This window comes from Colius striatus, chromosome 5 (genome assembly GCF_028858725.1).
Source record: "Colius striatus isolate bColStr4 chromosome 5, bColStr4.1.hap1, whole genome shotgun sequence".
Taxonomy (NCBI): domain Eukaryota; kingdom Metazoa; phylum Chordata; class Aves; order Coliiformes; family Coliidae; genus Colius; species Colius striatus.
In genome coordinates this window covers 9,979,869-9,997,575 of record NC_084763.1, presented here as the reverse complement: position 1 = coordinate 9,997,575, position 17,707 = coordinate 9,979,869, and the positions used below count along the sequence as shown (strand labels likewise).

General features: G+C 41.2%; 1 protein-coding gene across 5 annotated transcripts in view; it reads left to right on the top strand.

Moving 5' to 3' along the window:
• The first annotated feature begins 634 nt into the window (after nucleotides 1-634).
• The window catches only part of AVL9 (AVL9 cell migration associated), a 40,267-nt gene continuing 23,194 nt past the window's right edge, over nucleotides 635-17,707 (top strand). For 3 of the 5 annotated variants that reach the window (XR_009818756.1, XM_061996467.1, XM_061996464.1), the window contains exons 1-3: nucleotides 1,640-2,126; nucleotides 13,233-13,353; nucleotides 16,356-16,441. Coding sequence is in view for 4 of the 5 variants with exons in the window: in XM_061996467.1 (XP_061852451.1) it covers nucleotides 2,022-2,126; nucleotides 13,233-13,353; nucleotides 16,356-16,441 (312 nt within the window). In the remaining variant the exon portion in view is untranslated. Of the gene's footprint in view, nucleotides 1,069-1,639; nucleotides 2,127-13,232; nucleotides 13,354-16,355; nucleotides 16,442-17,707 lie in introns of those variants that run through there. The other 2 variants (XM_061996465.1, XM_061996466.1) reach the window with 2 other exon arrangements.

The window sequence follows — 17,707 nt, the reverse complement described above, 5'->3', positions numbered from 1 at the left end:
TCTTGCACTGAATTTGCCTGGGCTCTTGGACAAGTATTTAAATTATCTTTCTAATGTACCACAGCGTATGTTTAGCAGCAGAAGAGTACTAACAGAAGCACCCTTAACTTGATTGTTATTGCTTTTAACCTTCAGCAACCAACCTGATACACCTGGACTGAAAGCAGCGCAGACTTCACTTTCCCCTGTCATTAATCTGCGAGACTTCATACACGGAGGGTGCAGCCCGAGGATGTGCCGTCCTCTGCCCTTCGGGGATACTTTGAGAGCAGATTTTTCTCAGGAAAAGATCAGAAAAAGTTGGCACCCTTACCGCCCGACCTCGCAGCCTTACCACGATCCAACGGCAGGAAAGTCTCAGCCGAAGTCCAGCGGGCGCGATGTGTTTTCCTGGTTGTGGGATAACATGAAGCCTCCTTGCCCGGCAGGCCTTTCGATGAAGCGAGCTTTCCCGGAGAACGTGTTGCGCGGGATGAAGAGTGGTGCGGGTCCCGCGCTCGCTCCGCGGCTCACCGCGGCTCACCGCCCTGCGCCTCCTGAGGGACGGGCCGAAGTGAAATCCCGCCCCGGCGGCGGGAGGGAGGAGGAGCGGGAAGACGGGGGTGCAGCCCACGGCATCCCGCCCTCCCCTGGCCGGGCCGTGCGGAAGCGCAGGCGGCTGGGCCTGCGTCCCTGTCGGCCTCTCGGAGGCGGGAGGCGGAGCGAGAGCCCGGGCACGGCGGCATCCTTCAGACAGCTATCGCCGAGGCTCCATGGAGAAGCGGGGCCCGGTGCTGCACATCGTGGTGGTGGGCTTTCATCACAAGAAGGGCTGCCAGGTGAGGGGGCGCGGGTGCCGCCGCCTCCTCGCCCGCCTACGGGTGCCCCTCTTCTCCTGACGCTCCCCTCCGCCTCCTCCCAACCCTCCCCCATCCCCTCCCCGGCGCTGAGCTGCCTGCCTGTCGCTCTCAGCTTGCGGCGGGGTGGTCTGGGAGCGGCCCTGCGGGGAAGGAAGGCTTGAGCCCCCTGCGGGACGGGGCGCGTCTGATGGGGCTGGGGGAGACCTTGGCTTTTAGCCCAAAGGGACAGGTAAAGGAGCAATTTGAAACCGGCGAGGAGCGCTGAGGCCACGGTTGGCCGCGGCCTGCCTCGTCCCCCGCCGAAGGCCCGGGCTAGGCCGGGGGTTCCCTCAGGCGGGGGCGCGGGGCGGCGGCTGCCCGGCGGGGCCGTGACTCAGCCCGCCGCGAGCAGTTCGTGTGTGCGGAGCTGCCTACGTGACCGCTCCCTGGCCTGCCCCGCGGCGAGGCGGGGCGCGGGCAGCTCCCGGCTGCCGGCCGGCCCTCCGCTTGCTTTCCTCTGCGTGCTGCCCTCCAACTGTGACACCCGTATGTCCCGCGAGTCGTGCGTGTTTCATGCTTTCAGAGAATAGAGAGACAAAAGGTTTTTTTAATGTACCTTCTCTACCTGCCGGCCCAGCCGGGCAGCACCGTGTTGAACTCTCACAGGTGCAACGTCTACACAAAAGGCTTGATGGCCCCAGGGTATAAGTCCACCCTTCACTTAACATTTTTTTGCGTGTTTCTTCTTATCGTTCGTAAATACTGGACTGCCTCATGTGACCTGTGAAGTGGAAGGTATTTTATAGGTACTTTATGCTCATTTTTTTTGTTTTCATCTTTTTAACCTTTGGAACAGGGATACTGCTGCCCAGCTGGGCTCCACACACAGTTACTTTGCTGCTACAACAGCAGATAGATACAGTCTGGACATGCAGTGAGTCTTTTTCCATGGAGTGTTCTTAGTTGTTACAGAAATTACCAAAACAATATTGAATGTGGTAGTTGTTATTACCTAATAATTGGTCTGATGCAAACACATTCCATACAGGGTAGCAGAGAGGTATGTTAGCCAGTGGTAATGCTTCAAGAAACAAACCAAGCATGGTAACGTGTAAAACAATCCCTCCCACGAACAGAGGCTGAAGCAGCAGGGCAGTAACTCATTTTTGGTGTTCTTCCACCTCTTTTTTTTGAAAGATCTGCATGGGTTTGCAAGGCATCCTTTCTCCCTGGAGTGTCTGGGGGCTGTTCACATGTGGATGTTCACAGCACCAGCTCCTAAAGGAATTTGATCATCTGCGTTGCAAGGTTTGCAATATTTATCAGTCTTTCTTGTCCAAGACTGTTAAGAGATGGGAGTTAGCTGGGTGTCCTGAGGAGGAAGAACCTTTTTTTGCCCTCACCTTGTTGTGGCTTCTTGGAAAAGATGACATATTGGAGAGAAAAGCAGAGGTGGCTTTTGTTGCTTCTGTTCATCCTTTGGGGCCTGTATTTTCTTGTAACATTACACAGTGTTGATGCAAAGATAAACAAACACCACTAAGAAAGCCCTCCCAAACTACAGATTCATAGCAGTGAATTTTATCTTGCTGCCAGTAAAACATTTGTAGAAGTATGTTTTTGGTGTTACCAAAAGTTGAGTCGGAATACCTCTGAACCAAAGTCTTCTACCTTGAATGCTGTGTCCAGTTTTGGGCCCCTCTCTACAAGAAGGACATTGAGGTTCTGGAGAGGATCCAGAGGTGGGCTACCAAGCCAGGAAAGGATTTGAAGCATGTCTTGTGTGAAGAATAGCTGAGGGATCTGGGGCTGTTTAGCCTGGAGAAAAGAAGGCTCAGGGGATACTTTCTTGCTCTACAACTACCTGAAAGGAAGTTGTAGCGAGGTGGTGATGGTTGGTCTGTTCCCCCTAGTAACAAGCAGAAGAACAAGGGGAAACTGCCTCAAGTTGTGCCAGGGGAGGCTCAGGCTGGATATGAGGAGAAATTTCTTTCCTGAAAGGGTTGTCAGGCATTGGAACAGCTGCCCAGGAAGGTAGGTACTGGAGTCACTATCCCTGGAGGGGGTTTCAGGGACAGGTGGATTGTCTAGTGGTTGACAGGGCTGAGACAAAGGCTGGACTCAATGATCTTAAAGGTCTTTTCATGCCAAAATGATTCTGTGATTCTATGAAATGAACTGAAGAAGTTAGAGGAAGATGTTTGGGGAAGGGGACAGGGTAACTGTGTCACAGGGAAATGATTTGCAGGAGTAAAATGGCAGTTGGTAGAACTACATACAGCCAGGCCTCCTAAGGGAAATCTAACCAGAACCCTATTTCAAAATAGATTTTAACTGTGACCTAGCAGATCTGTTACTGAACCATAAAAGTCATTTCTTAAAAGAATTGGAGACAGGGAGCTGTGCAGCTGTAGCCTAATGAGTTTGACATCAGTAGTATGTAAGGCTCTAGAGAATTTTTGAAGGAAAGAATTAATTAACATCTTGAAACTAAGTAGACTGAGTCTTATGAGCATTCACTAAAAATAGCTCATGCCTGACTGACCTGCATCTCTGGTAAGAATAAATGACTGACTTAATTTCTCTGTTAGACAACTTTAACTTGGCTGGTACTTGGGTAAAGAGTAGTATGAAGGAGAAGGAGCGGGAATAGATTTGTGTCAGAAGAGGAACTGCTGATCTTGAAAGGTGCTTGCAAGAGGTTTTTCTCAAGTCTGAATTTGGACCCATGTAAGCAGTCCTGACGTCGCTTACATAGTAAAATCTAACTATGGTGAACAAACTTGAGGAATCAGGAAGGAGTAATCAAAGTAAAGGCTTGGGAATTAACATGAAGAGGCCTCTGGAAGAGAAAAGACACTGCATATGGTCAAGGAAAAGTCACAGAAGTGTTGCAATTTGGAGGCAAGAGTGGCAACAAATGTAATCTTACAGTACAATAATGTATCTGTTGATGTACAAAAATTCTATCCACCTTTCACAAACATGGATTCCGATTCTGTCTATCACTTGTAGGAATGGATGAAGTAGTCCTTGGGCAGTCTGTTTTTAAGGAGAATATAGAAAAGCTTGGCTAGGTAGGCTAAGAAAAAGGATTTTGAGGCTGTATTCTATATGAAGATTTTAAGCCACCTCTGTGGATATGGAAACGTTCTCCCCTTTTTATCTCCTGCCTCTTCAAAACTGAAAAGCAGGAGTGGTTGTGTGGTAAGCTGAAACTGGGAACTGAGGTAAACAAAAAGCCTGGTTTTCAGCCAGTTAGTTCACAGGATTTGTTTGCCAAGTGGACATCTACAGCAGACAGCAAAGGCACAAGGCAAAGACCAGGAAGAGGGTGGAAAGGAGTCTCTTGAAAGTGGTACTCCAGGACTTCTCTTTTTGTTTGCCATGTTGACTCATGGTCTCTGGAGTACTCATTAAACCACCACATTCCATGCAGGCTGACTTGGACACTATCAGAAAGTGAAAAATGAGGAGGAAAACCCAACCTTTTAGTCTGAAAGGTTGTGTCAGCTCAAAAACAAGTGGCTCTGACCAACCTGTAGACACGCTGCGGGTGGCATATAAGAAACCACTAACTGCAGGAAAGCAAAGTTCCAAAGCAGCTTTCAAGTGGCAGTTATTCAGGATGGATTTGAGGAATGTCAGATCAAGAGGTCATGCAGCCTGCCTGCCTGTCTCAACAGGAATTTAACATGATTTCTATTAATCTGAAATAAAACTAGTACAACATTTATTTGGGAGTTCAGAATAAGTAGGGGGTTTTGTGACCTGTTTGGCAGTAATAAGAGGAGTGGCCTAAGAGAAGCAACAAACACAGCCTTTTGTCACATGTGGATACTCATACTCTTGTCCTTTTATACAGAACACATGGTTTTGGTGTGGTTAGAGTTCTACACACTTCTCAGGCTCTGCAGGACTCAAGTCACAAAAGCATTGGGGCATAAATTGATAGTAAAGAAACTCTGCTACAGAATGGTGTGATCTGTTTTGGAGTAGCTTGTGTGCTGTGATTAACTAGGCTGGAATCAAGCCAAAGATCTTTGTTCCTGGCTCTGTTGATGATAAGCTGTAAATATTAGTACAATTCCTTTGATTTTATTCCTTGCTTGTGATAGTATTATTTAAGCACTTTAAAGGACCATTATGGGTATGAAATATCTGATAAAGTTAATCAGATAGCTTACATTGAATATCAAAGATAAGCCTGTTGTCTAAACTATGTGGATTTGCTAAGGTCCAACAGGTTGAAACTTTGAAAGAAGCTTTTTGGCTGTTACTAGAAATGCTACTAAAATTAGCATGGGGTGCTAATTGTTTTAAATACACACTGCTGAGTATACATGTAATTGCTATCTCACACATCTGTAAATAATACCACAGACTCTTCCATGGTAGAATTGATGATAGGTTCCACTCTTGGCATGCCTATGTAACCCATCTGTTTACTATTTTGTGTTCATCATTTAAGAAAAACTCCCAGGTATGGTGGACTTTTTTGTTGTTGTTGTTCACTTGCTTGTTTAGTTTTTCAAGCTTTAAGGAGTACTTTGCTTTGGTAGTCTTGCAGTTGCTTCCTTCAAGTCCTGGACAGGAGTTAAAGTAATCCTTTGAAGGATTCCATTGTGGATGTTTTCTCCATACTTGCCCTGATGTGTGAACTGAGAGAAGGCTCCTAAATACATTTTTACAGTTGTGTAACCCTTCTTGTAGTCATCATTGTTAACTTTCATCTTATGATCTGTCTGCTATCTGTTTCTGAAATAATACCCAAGTAGTTACTTAAACATTCTGTAACAGAAATATGTACATTTTTGGGCCCCTCTCTACAAGAAGGACATTGAGGTGCTGGAGAGGATCCAGAGGTGGGCTACCAAGCTAATAAAGGATTTGGAGCACATCTCATATGAGGAACAGCAGAGGGATCTGGGACTATTTAGCCTGGAGAAAAGAAGACTCTGGGGAGACCTTGTCACTCTCTACAACTACCTGAAAGGATGCTGTAGTGAGATGGGAGTCAATCTGTTCTCCCTAGTAACAAGCAATAGAACAAGAGGAAACTGCCTCAAGCTGCGCCAACAGAAGCTCAGGCTGGATATGAGGAGGAATTTCTTTCCTGAAAGGGTTGTCAAACAGTGGAACGGCTGCCCAGGGAGGTGCTGGAGTCACTGTCCCTGGAGGGGTTTCATAGATGGGTGGATTTTGCACTTAGGGAAATGGTCTAGTGGTTGATAGGGCTGGGACAAAGGCTGGACTCGATAATCTTAAAGATTTCTTCCAGGTGAAACAATTGTATGATTCTTGACCTTTCTCTTGCATAAATGAATTAATACTATATCAGTAAAATATATATTTCTTTACCTCTGTTGCACCTTTCACCTACCTCTTTCAGAATGCTTTCAAATAGCAACTCTAGCTCTCAGCGCTTTTGTAAAGGTAACAATGTAATAAGGAGGTTCAAAGCTGTAAAAGCAGTGAGCAGAAGTCACTCCGTCTGGAGTAAATTGCAACTGGCAACTTTCAACTTTTTGTTTTCTGTGTACTTGAACCTGAATGCTTTGTTGGCTGGTAAGACAAGGTGATATCTTGTTTGGGTTGCATCAGTTCAGCAATATATGCTAGTGCACACGTAAATATGTGAATTACACACAATGGCTGTTTATGAATTGACAAGTAAATATGCTTTAAAATGTGTCTACGGTCCTAGTCCTACATTTTTCTAGGAAAAAGAGGATTCACTGTACTGTTTGACAGCTCCCTGCCAGCCTGCATTGGCTCCTTCCCCTTGGAAACCAGGGGAAATTTCCCCAGCAGAGCTGGGGAAATTGTGCTCATCTGAATCTCGTGTGTAATGAGGTCTGAGTGCTGTCCTGGGGAAGAGGAAATGCCACCAGTCCCTGTGGATGGGTGTGCCTGTTAATGGGAGATGGGAGCAGCAGGTTGTGTGGGTGGAAAATGGACTGCTTCTGACCTGGCCAGTGCTGGTTGCTGGGCTGGGTACACAATACTCCCATTGCTGAGGGCTGCCCTCTTGTTTCATTAAGGAAGCTTCCTTTACTGGTACCTTGTGTCTTAAGAGTTTGTCTTTATGAATTCCAACTTACTTTTTGTATGACCTCTTGTATTGAGGGCCCAGAGTTCCCTAGCAAGTCCTCTAGGCTGGAATTATTGCAATAGTATTTGTTCCTCTTCTGGGAGAAGTGTGGGAGTGGGAGTTTTGTTGTGGTAATTTACATTCTTTGAGGAGACTGATAAGAGCCAAAGTTCCAAACACAGGATTTGTGTCTGACTTTGAACTGTGTAACTCTAAAAATTGTGTTAAGCAATTGGGAAAAGTGTCTAAAATGTGTACTAACGCAACTTTGAAAACAAATGCAAAAGTTTCAGTGTTTCAGGTCATTTTAAGATAAGGATCTATTTTCAAAAACTGAAAGAAGAGATTATGCTCTACTATTATACCCTCTTTGTAATGCATGTATTTCCTTAGCTGTTGCTGTGTGCAGTGGGTTTAAAAATATATTTATATACACATATAGTGTACATGTTTATTCTACATATTTGTATTTATGTAAATATGCATGAGAATTATAAATAGTTATTGCATGTATATTTATGTAAATCTATAACATACTTTGAAATCTGATATTAGAGGTCATCATATTGCTGTGTTGGCATTGTTATATGGATGGGCTTTTCAACTTGTGGGTCCTGATAAGTTGGTTCTGTCCTAGAATGGGGAAAGTTTGTAATTTAAATCAGATTAAATTGCAGTTGAAATAATAAATCATTCTCATTGCTGAAAGAGTAACAATGATATTTGGATTTTCACTTGGCTGGATGCTACAGTTGTTATCATGATTTAGATAAAATCACTGGTGTGCTGGTTTTCTCTGGATCTGCCTATAGTAGGACTAATATATAAAGAAAACTTCTTTTAGAAATCTCTACCTCAAGTGAAGGACAAATACTGAGTTATTTGAAATGAGAGATCAAGTTTTAGGTGTAACTTCAATCTGTTGGGGTTTTTTGGTCACTACTGCTTAGCATTGTACTCAGTACTCATTATCTTGCTGCTTTTCTTTCTTAAGTGAGAGGGGAAGAGTTTGTATCCTCCAGATAAAATGTGTTGAAATGTTTTATGAAGGGAAAAGTTTTTCTAAATAGGACTGTAGTGAGTGGGTTTTGCTGATCTCCTGTTCTTCATTTGATACAATTATTCTACCTATTTGTGCAGTACATGCAGTGGGAGAGATCATCAAAGTAACTGTTCCGAGAATGAAATGGATTCCCTCCTTGTAAATTAGATTCTGCAACTTAGTGAAAAAAATCATTATCTTTAACATAGTACTGTCATTCTGTATATGAAATATGTTTCATATAGTCTATATGATTCTGTGAACCCATGAAAACTTATTTGGGTCCAGATTTTTTTCATTTCTAGTCTAAAGAGAAATCTTCCAAGATACCTGTATTAGAGAGCTTTTATTATGGCTATACTGAGTAAGAGGAACTAACTCTTAAATGGCTCAAACATGATAGTATATGGAATGGAGAGGATAAAGTGTTTATACTTGTGAGCACAATTGAATCGTCACAGTTTAGTGTTGATTGAGGATCTTACTCTTAATGTTATTGCTAACAACACTTTAAGGAAAAAAACAGTATCTGAGGATAAACTTCACAAAAAAGTAATGCCAACTGCTTGTCTAATGTTTGAGTGTGATAATTTAGGTGGACATGCACATATATTTCGGAAATTCCTCTTTATCAATGTCCTTTGAACTTCTGATTGTGTAACTGTAATTTAGGTGGAAGGCAATATCAATGGATTTTTTTTTCTTAAGAGAAGCACTATTGTGTTAGTTCCTAAATGTAGGAACTGAAGTACTTTTTTCCTTGCCTGTACTTAATTTTTTAGCTATGAGTTAATGAATGTCTCAAATGTATTCTGGTGAGGAAGTCCCTTTAAAGACAAGGAGCCAAAATAGGTTGCCTGGATTTTTTTACATTCCACAGACAATATAGGGGTATGTATTTGTAGGTGCTTTGCATCTAAACTGTTAGATTGAGTACAAACAAAAATACAATGAGTATTGCATAGAAAAAGTCTAGTTAACACAGCAGAATGGAAGGAAAGTCAAAATGTCAATTCCTGAAATTCAGGTGTATTTAGGGAGTTTTTAAAAATTGTATCTTAACTCGGTAATCCCCAAGAGGTGAGATACTGTGTAGTGAAGAGCACAGTTATTTATTTCTTCACTAAATCACAACAAAATATTCTGGTTGGATTTTAGTTCTGAAATCCATCAAGAGCTATCTGCTTACAAAACAAGACATTCCCATCAAAACCTCATACTGGGCATAATCAGAATTTCCAGCTGTAGTGAAGATCCCTGACACTTTGAAGAGTAAAAAATGGAGATTCTAGTTCATGTTTTATCTAGTTTATTCTTAAGTCTGAAAATCTGCTCCAGCAGTGAGTTCTGAAAACTTACATCTATTTTATCTGTCCCAATTGACTGTTGAGCTTTATTAAAAGACTTTCTCATATTTGCAGGCATTTTTTTTGTAATGCATATCATAGAATCATAGAATGGTAGGGGTTGGAAGGGACCTTTAGAGATCATCTAGTCCAACCCCCCTGCGGAAGCAGGGTCACCTAGATCAGGTTGCATAGGGACATGTCCAGACTGGTCTTGAAGACCTCCAAGGAAGGAGCCTCCACAACCCCTCTGGGCAGCCTGTGCCTGGGCTCCTTCACTCTCACGGTGAAATAGTTTTTTCTTATGTTTAAATGGAACTTTTTGTGTTCCAGCTTCATCCCATTACCCCTTGTCCTGTTACTATCTACTATAGAAAAGAGGGATGTCCCAACCTCCTGACACTCACCCTTTAGGTATTTACAAGTCAGGAAACTGAAGTGCATGTTTATGCGTGCCACATGCATATATTTAGGATTTACATAAAGTCCATTATATTTAAATAAAAAATGAGCTCTTTCTCCCTCTTCACAGAATGAAGACAGAGAAAAAGAGCTGTGAGACAGGTCTCTTCTATAGTCCCTTACATTTAAAGTGGAAGATGAGAGAAAAAAAGCTTTTTTTAAAGTTACCTTAAGTAGGAGCCCCATGCTATATGGCTTGCACAAACAGACTGAGAGAGGAATTTTACTGAGGCTCTAGTAGTTCAAAAACTCAGCAGTGATAGGACTGAGTGAGATTCTTTGTATTCCATGGTCATTTTTGTGTATGTGTGCTGCTCAGTCTCAATATTTTCAAGAACTGTGGAGTTTGGTTTTCTGGTTTTGAGTTTGGTTTTTTGTTTGTGGGTTTTTTTTAATGTTCTTATAGTACTTTCATTTGAAGTAATGGGGTTTTTTTTCTAAGCAAACAATTCCTGACTGCAATTAATCCAAGTCTGCAAATTGAGCAGTAGAAATCAAACAGAATGTCTAGAAGATAAGGAACAGTTAGGATGAGTTTCATCTGTATTAATTCAGTCATCTGCAAGTTAGACTTCGAAATCTGAGTTAGCTCTGTTCAGAGACAATGGAAAGAAACAGATCAGATGAATCATCCTCTGCAGGTGTCTGTTTTCTGTGTCTCTGGAGAATGCTTAGGAGGAATGGCTCCCAGATCTTGCTTTTTGACATATAGTCAACTGATAGGAATTTCACCTGCAGGTACTACTTGTGGGGGAAAAAAATTACTGAACTCTTTGAGCTGGAATCACTGAGAACTCTTTAAGTCAAGAGGGGGTGGAAGGAAATTTTCCAGGGCATTGCATGCTGTCCTTCCTGTTGAATTTATTTTTCTCTTTTAACCTGCTTTTTTGTTACTTCCACTCTTTCAGCCTCCTCTATGAGAGGCAATACTTCTACAAGCAGACATTTGTTAAACTACACAAATGTGATTTCTTCTTAGGAACCAGGGTATTTCCCTATGTAGTTCCTTTTGGGGAGAAATAATACATCAGGATGCAAATCACATCTGTCATAAAGTATATGAGTAAAACACATTATTTAGGGGAACTTAAGGAATCTTAATTCTGCTTTGAGTTCCGTGATCCTCTCTCATTTATACACACCCATGCATACAGAAATCTTTGTATTAAAACACATTTCCGAAATAATTTCCAGAATAATGTAAAACAAGGTTGTCATCAGTGTCACTAATGCCTGTTCAGCTTGTTGAATTTGGAACAGACAGAGCCTGCAGAAATCCCTGTTGCTGGGAGTTTCTGATAGCAGCTGAGGTGTTGATAGCATGTTGTGAGCGAGAACAAAGTAGTTTTTCATCAAATTTCACTCTGCCAAAAGAATGCAGTAGCGGAATCTCTTGGCTTTTTAAAAAGGCTTAAAAAGGAATATTCCTTAGTGAATACATGTTTTTCATGCAGCTCGAATTATTCTTCTTTCCTTTAAATATGTCTTCTAATTTATTATTTTGATTGGAATGCAAAATACAAATGTAATTCTGTAAATAATATGGTCTTAAGTCCTTACAGTATTTCCCTGTCAGGAATGATGTTTTGAAGGCACTTGATGAGATCCAAGGGATCCAGGGTTTCTTCTGTATTTGATGGAAAGAAGCTCCAGCAGAGGTGAATCTAAACCCCCCTCTGTTGGCCATGCACTGAAATAAAACACCTAATTCAGGACATTAGTGTAGACATTCCCTGTCAGTGTTTATGTTTTACAATTTAGGAGTTGTGCTTTATTTATTGCAAAGCTCACTCCTGACAAATCCAGTAATGATTCTGTAAACACTGTTTTCAGCCAGCCAGTTTGAATCTGGACAGCATCAAATTGTATAGTACAGTCCTCTTCTGTATTGCAGATATTTAGATTAAGCTTCTAGCATTTCAATTTTCTTATCTGTGATTTGAAAAGGACAGCAGAGATTTCTTAGGATTCACGTGTGTACTAAATAGCAGGCAATTTCTCTGTTCCTTGTGTGGATGCTAATTCCAGGGTTTGGCTATCCTTTAGAAGTCAGATGCTCTTTGCTTTGCCTACTGGCATGTTTTGTTTAAAAGACTGCAGATTCTTGATAAACAACTATAAATCAAGGTCTGTATCCCCTCCTCCTCCTTCTCCCCAAATTAACTCTTTTTTCTATTGCATGTCTTTTATTTTCCCCCGTGCTTAATTATTCTTCCTGGATTACTGTCATCATCTTGAGGCTCCAGTCATTCACTGGACCTTTATTTTTTTGTGCATGTTTTCAAGAGCTCTCTTATAATGTGAGGAATAAGAACAGTTAGGAGGAATTGAGGAATAATGTGAGGAATTGATACAGCAAATAGCAAGGCTTATTTCTTGGGCGTTTTCCTGTCCTTTGTGCTTTTTTCAAAGTTGTTAGAAGTTGTAGAAAGAGTGACACCATGTGTTAAAGTGAAGAATTTCACTTTTTTTATTTATTTCCCACTTTTTCAGCACTCTCATCCTTTACAGTGTTTTTATTTTATCATCCATCAAATATTAAGATTTTTTTCTATGCTTACCATGTCATGGGGGTTTTTTTCCATGTATACATTTTACAGCTCACTAGTTTATAGCTAGATGTTCTTCAAGAGAAGTTGCAGTGTTTTGAAACAGTTTCTTTCACTTATAAATTTGTGTAAAAGAGATTTTATTCAGTAATTTAAGATGTACATGTCTTGAAAAATGAGCTCATGAAAGTGGATGGAAACCCAGAGAGATCCTCATGGGAAAAGAAGGTGAAAGGACAGTACTGTGAAGATGCTGGTGAGGAGGATATGTGGTAGACAGGTAGTGCAGTGGGAGGGATAGAAAGATTATCCCTGTTTCTAGGAAAAAGAGGTAACTGAGAAATAAATGAAAGGCAAAATTGAAAAGCAGGATTTCTTGTGGAAAGGCAAACAAGGTACTTTAGACCAGTGTGTTGAATGCATTGCAGTCAGGGACATGAAAAATATTTAAAAGCAGTATTTTACCATGAGTAGTTTCTGATATCATTCAGCATCTGTAGGGTAAAAGAGAGGCTGGCATGTGTTACATAGTCATGGGCACTTGAGAGACTGAAAAGCCAAATCTGATTTTGAGAAATATGTACCCCAACAATGACTCCTGCTGACAGCAGCAGATGGAGAAGGTGTTCAGCTGCTTGGTGATGTTTTCTGTGTGAAGATCCGTTTCCTCTTTCTTGTGAGGAAAAGATACTAGGCTGGATGGAAACACTGTGGAAGCCAAATCTGCCCATGGCCTGTCAGACCACACACAAGCCAGTCCATGGGTGCTTTGGAGAAAGAAACAAAGGGTGCTAGTAGGAAGAAAAACTGTATTTCCTACCATTCCTGAAGGAAAGGTGCTAGGCTGAATCACAGAGACTTGCTTGTTTGGTAACAGTAATATATTCTCTCTTTGCCTCCCCTCTGGTTTTGTTTGCTTAGGTTGAATTCTCCTATCCTCCTCTAAAGCCTGGAGAAGGACATGACAGCCACAGTTTACCAGAGGAATGGAAATACTTGCCATTTCTTGCCTTACCGGATGGTGCTCACAACTATCTAGAAGGTAAGAAATGAGAGAGGAAGTTTGATGTACTATTTCTCCTGCAACCAAAAGAAAAATCCTGGTATCTGAACAGTTGGTCAACATTTTTTTTTTCACTATTAAACTTCTTGTACTTTTTGTTTAAGCTGCAAGATACATTGTCAGTGTATTGCTTCAGAGTTTAGAGTGAAAGTAGATCATAAAGGTGTACCTCCTACATCAAGAAATCATATGTCAATAAAATACTACTTCCATTTAGTCCTAGCACAAAACAAGGCTACCAGGCTTCTCAGAAATTCTTTGAAGCAGGAATGAAGTCTTGAGTAAAATCTAATCCAGTTTTGAGGTAGGGGAAGACTGAAGTTCTAAAACTCATCTGTATAAGGTATATAGTCATTATGATTTTTTTAATCCTCTACTAGTTTAGAGATCCTTAGAATAACCTTCAAGTCATCCAATGTCTGTAGAATGACATATTTTGAAAACCAGCAAGTGTAAAGGGTGGAAACAAGAGCTTTAGTGTGTTTGTCAGCAGAATGAAGATAAAAGGATTCCTTTGCTCCAGTGTTAAGATCAAGTTCTCTGCAGTCTCTGACTTGGGGTTTTTTAGTACTGCAATTATGTCTTCGAATTGAACTGCTGACAAATAAGCATTGCTGTGACATTTATATGCATGTTCAGTTGTTTCATCTTTTTTTCCACAGAGCAGTGAACAAGGAAGTCACTTAAAGCAGCAAAATCACAGAAACTCTTTAATACTACTATTTTTTTTTTTTTTTACTTAATGTCCTTAGTTTCCTAATTTTCCAGTTTCCAGAGACCTCATTTGGAAGCAAAGGAAGACATCAAAGTAATCCCCTTTCTAGCAGCAGTTAAGAGTCTCTGATTCTGCTCTGAGTCATAATTTTTGTTCAATTTCTGCATTGTTAAATACTTAACAAGAAGCAGGCTACATTCAAAGCTAGGAATATCCTATACAGCTGCCCTTACCTTTTCTCTCTTGGCTCAGTACCATCCCAGTTAATGCTAAACTTGAAGCATTTTTATTGCAGCACTAAAATATTATCAATGTATATTTTTGGTGAGAAAAAAAAAGACATTAAAAAAAAAGGCATGGCAAGAAAACTGATATACAGCCTTGTGTTTTATAGGCAAGAGTACACATGAACTTGAAACAAATATGTTTCAGATCATAGTTATGTAACATTTACTGCAAATTTACTAGATTATTTTTTTAAGTTTTAAACTAATTCCCATTGATAGTTGCATTTTCACCAAGGGGATGATTTAGTGTGAGAAGTAGTCTTAAAGGCTTTTTAAAACCCTGAGTGATCTTCATAACATAATGAAACTTGTTAAAGGGAGTAAGCTTTGTTAGAAACAGTCACTCTTTCTGTTGGACTTCATGCATATGGGATTGTCTCTACTGTTCATTTTGTTACTGTGAGGCAAACAAATCCATTATTGGTTTCAAAACAGATTTCAATCATGTTTTGAAAGACAATTAACCATGGTTATAATATCCTCTTCTTTACTCAGGATGTAGCAACTTTTTTTGCAGTAGTAGCAAGTGTGTGTATGAGTGTGTGTGTATCTCAAGCCACAATATCTCTTCTCTGGTCATGTGTAAGAGATTTTTTTTCTTTTGTCACACCTGCACAGAGACAGTAATTGTTTTGTGTGAGACAAGGACTCACAAATCCTTTTTGTTAGCATAGTGGTGCTGGTGTGTGGATATCAACCTCGGTAGTGCTAGCAGCTGCTCTAATCTTTCAACTGTAGCTGTCCTCTGTTGTTTTTTTCTCCCATATTCATTGGATTTACATCCTAGTGGCATCACACTCCAACTATACACCTTGTCTTTGCTCCTTCATACTGAAGTGCGAAAGCAGTGTGCCTGCTTTCAGTGGGCTTACAGGAGCTTGATCAGGCTGAACATGAGACTATTGTCAAAATATCCATATTAGCACAGCTGGAGACTCTTCCATGACTGGCTCATTCCCCAGAAGGCTGTGCTGCCATTCAGTGAGGTCTCGATCAGCTTGAGAGTTGGGCAGAGAGGAACCTCGTGAGGTTCAACAAGGGCAAGTGCAGAGTCCTGCATCTGGGAAGGAACAACCCCATGCACCAGTACAGGCTGGGGGTTGACCTGCTGGAGAGCAGCTCTGCAGAGAGAGAACTGAGAGTCCTGATTGATAGTAAGCTAAACATGAGCCAGCAATGTGCCCTCGTGGCCAAGAAGGCCAATGACATCCTGGGATGCATCAAGAAGAGTGTGGCCAGCAGGTCAAGGGAGGTTCTTCTCCCCCTCTTCTCTGCACTGGTGAGGCCTCATCTGGAGTCCTTTGTTCAGTTCTGGGCTTCCCAGCTCAAGAGGATCAGGGAACTGCTGGAGAGAGTCCAGCGCAGGGTCACCAAGATGATCAGGGGACTGGAGCATCTTCCTTGTGAGGAAAGGCTGCGGGAACTGGGGCTGTTTAGTCTGGAGGAGACTGAGGGGAGGTCTCATTAATATTTACAAATATCTAAGTGGTGGGTGTCAGGAGGTTGGGACATCACTTTTTTCTGTGGTCTCCAGTGACAAGACACAGGGTAATGGACAAAAGCTGGAACACAAAAAGTTCCACTTTAACATAAGAAAAAACTTCTTTGGAGTTCAGGTGAGGGAGCCCTGGCACAGGCTGCCCAGAGAGAGTGTGGAGTCTCCTTCTCTGGAGGTTTTCAAAACCCACCTGGACGTGTTACTGTACAACCTGATCTAGGTGGACCTGCTTTAGCAAGGGAATTGGAGTAGATGATCTATGAAGGTCCCTTCCAACCCCTACCATTCTGAGATTCTATGAATTTGGAAACTAGTTCAGGTGCAGGCATAGCTTTACAAATTACTTTTTTTCTTTTTCAAATCTCGTGAAATAAGTGTGCCAGGATTATCAGCAGTAAACTTTTTATAAGTAAGTGGTGCTGAAAATAAAGATACTAAACTCTTCTTAGTGACTTCTAAAACAGCCTGTTCTTTTTCATAGATACCGTGTTTTTCCATTTGCCACCGAGATGCGGGGATCAAACCACAGTATATGGAGTCTCGTGCTATAGGCAGATTGAAGCAAAGGTAACTATTCAAGTTATGACTTTTTTTAATGAAATACTAGGCTGGATGCATTAACAGCCCTAAATTTCAGTGGCTTGCATTATACCAACTATCAAACTGCATGATCAGCTTACTTTAAGAATCTATGAGAATGTGCACAGTAGGTAGCCACAGAACTTGGGAGCTATTTTTCCCTTACATCAGCAAGCATATTGTGATCTCCTGAAATGTGCAAGGCAATTGAAAGGTATGTTTTGGATCTTGAGAGATAATCCAGGTATCAGCATCAAGTAGCAAAATGAAGCTGACAATCTGTTGGGGTGCCAAGTTGTATTTCCAGAAAGTAGGCCTCTTGGGTGGAAAAAGATGAAATTTCTGCAGTGTGTGTGCCTAGGAAGAATTTTAGTGTATTTCCTGGGATCTTTCTCCTAATCCACTTCCTTTGCCAAATGTACATTTGCAGAGTAGACTAGAATCTTCCCATTCATTGTAGTTGCTTACTGCTAGTCAACTTTGAGTGGTCAAGCTGAACAATTCATGACAGTTAAAGTGTGCACCTCATCACACTGAGAAAATTACGTACTTGATCTACTAGAATCTACCCATATTTTCAAAAGTAGTAAAGATTGTATGATCTATGCACTTAGAATTGAGAAATTTATTACTAATTTCTTTACAAATTACTCCCTTTTTCCAATGAAATGCCATGAATTTGGAGTGTCATGTGGATTTGCATTTTACATGTCTTTTATTTAGAAGATACAAATGAAATTATGTTTTACCGTTCATACTTGATTATATTTCAGTTTCCTGTGTATGCTGTAGGAGAAATTTTACATGTGAAGACTTTAATTCCTTTTTCTGTTGAACTAACTCCATGTTGATTTTAGTTTACTCATTATCTTTGCAGCCAGTCTTCACAGTATTCTGTGATTTGGAGTCTTGCTCTATCTAACTATGCAATAACTTGGCTTTATTATTCTCTTGGTTCCAGTTTATGTAGTTCAGTAACCAATTAAGAAGATAAATGTTTTAAATGAACAAATAGAATATAAAGCAATGTGTTTCATATGAGAGCTCTAGCACTCCTTCCATCTGTCTTTTTGATGTGTGGGCTGCAGTCCACACATTTTGGTTTGTACAATGAAGTTAATCACTTGACTGTATTTCTGTGCAACACCTCCCCCACCCCTCCCGCTTTCTAGGTCTTCTGTTAAGTGCTGAAACTCTTAGGTCTAACTGAGAATGTCATTGATTATGACAGTGTGATGATACCTCCTCTGTTTT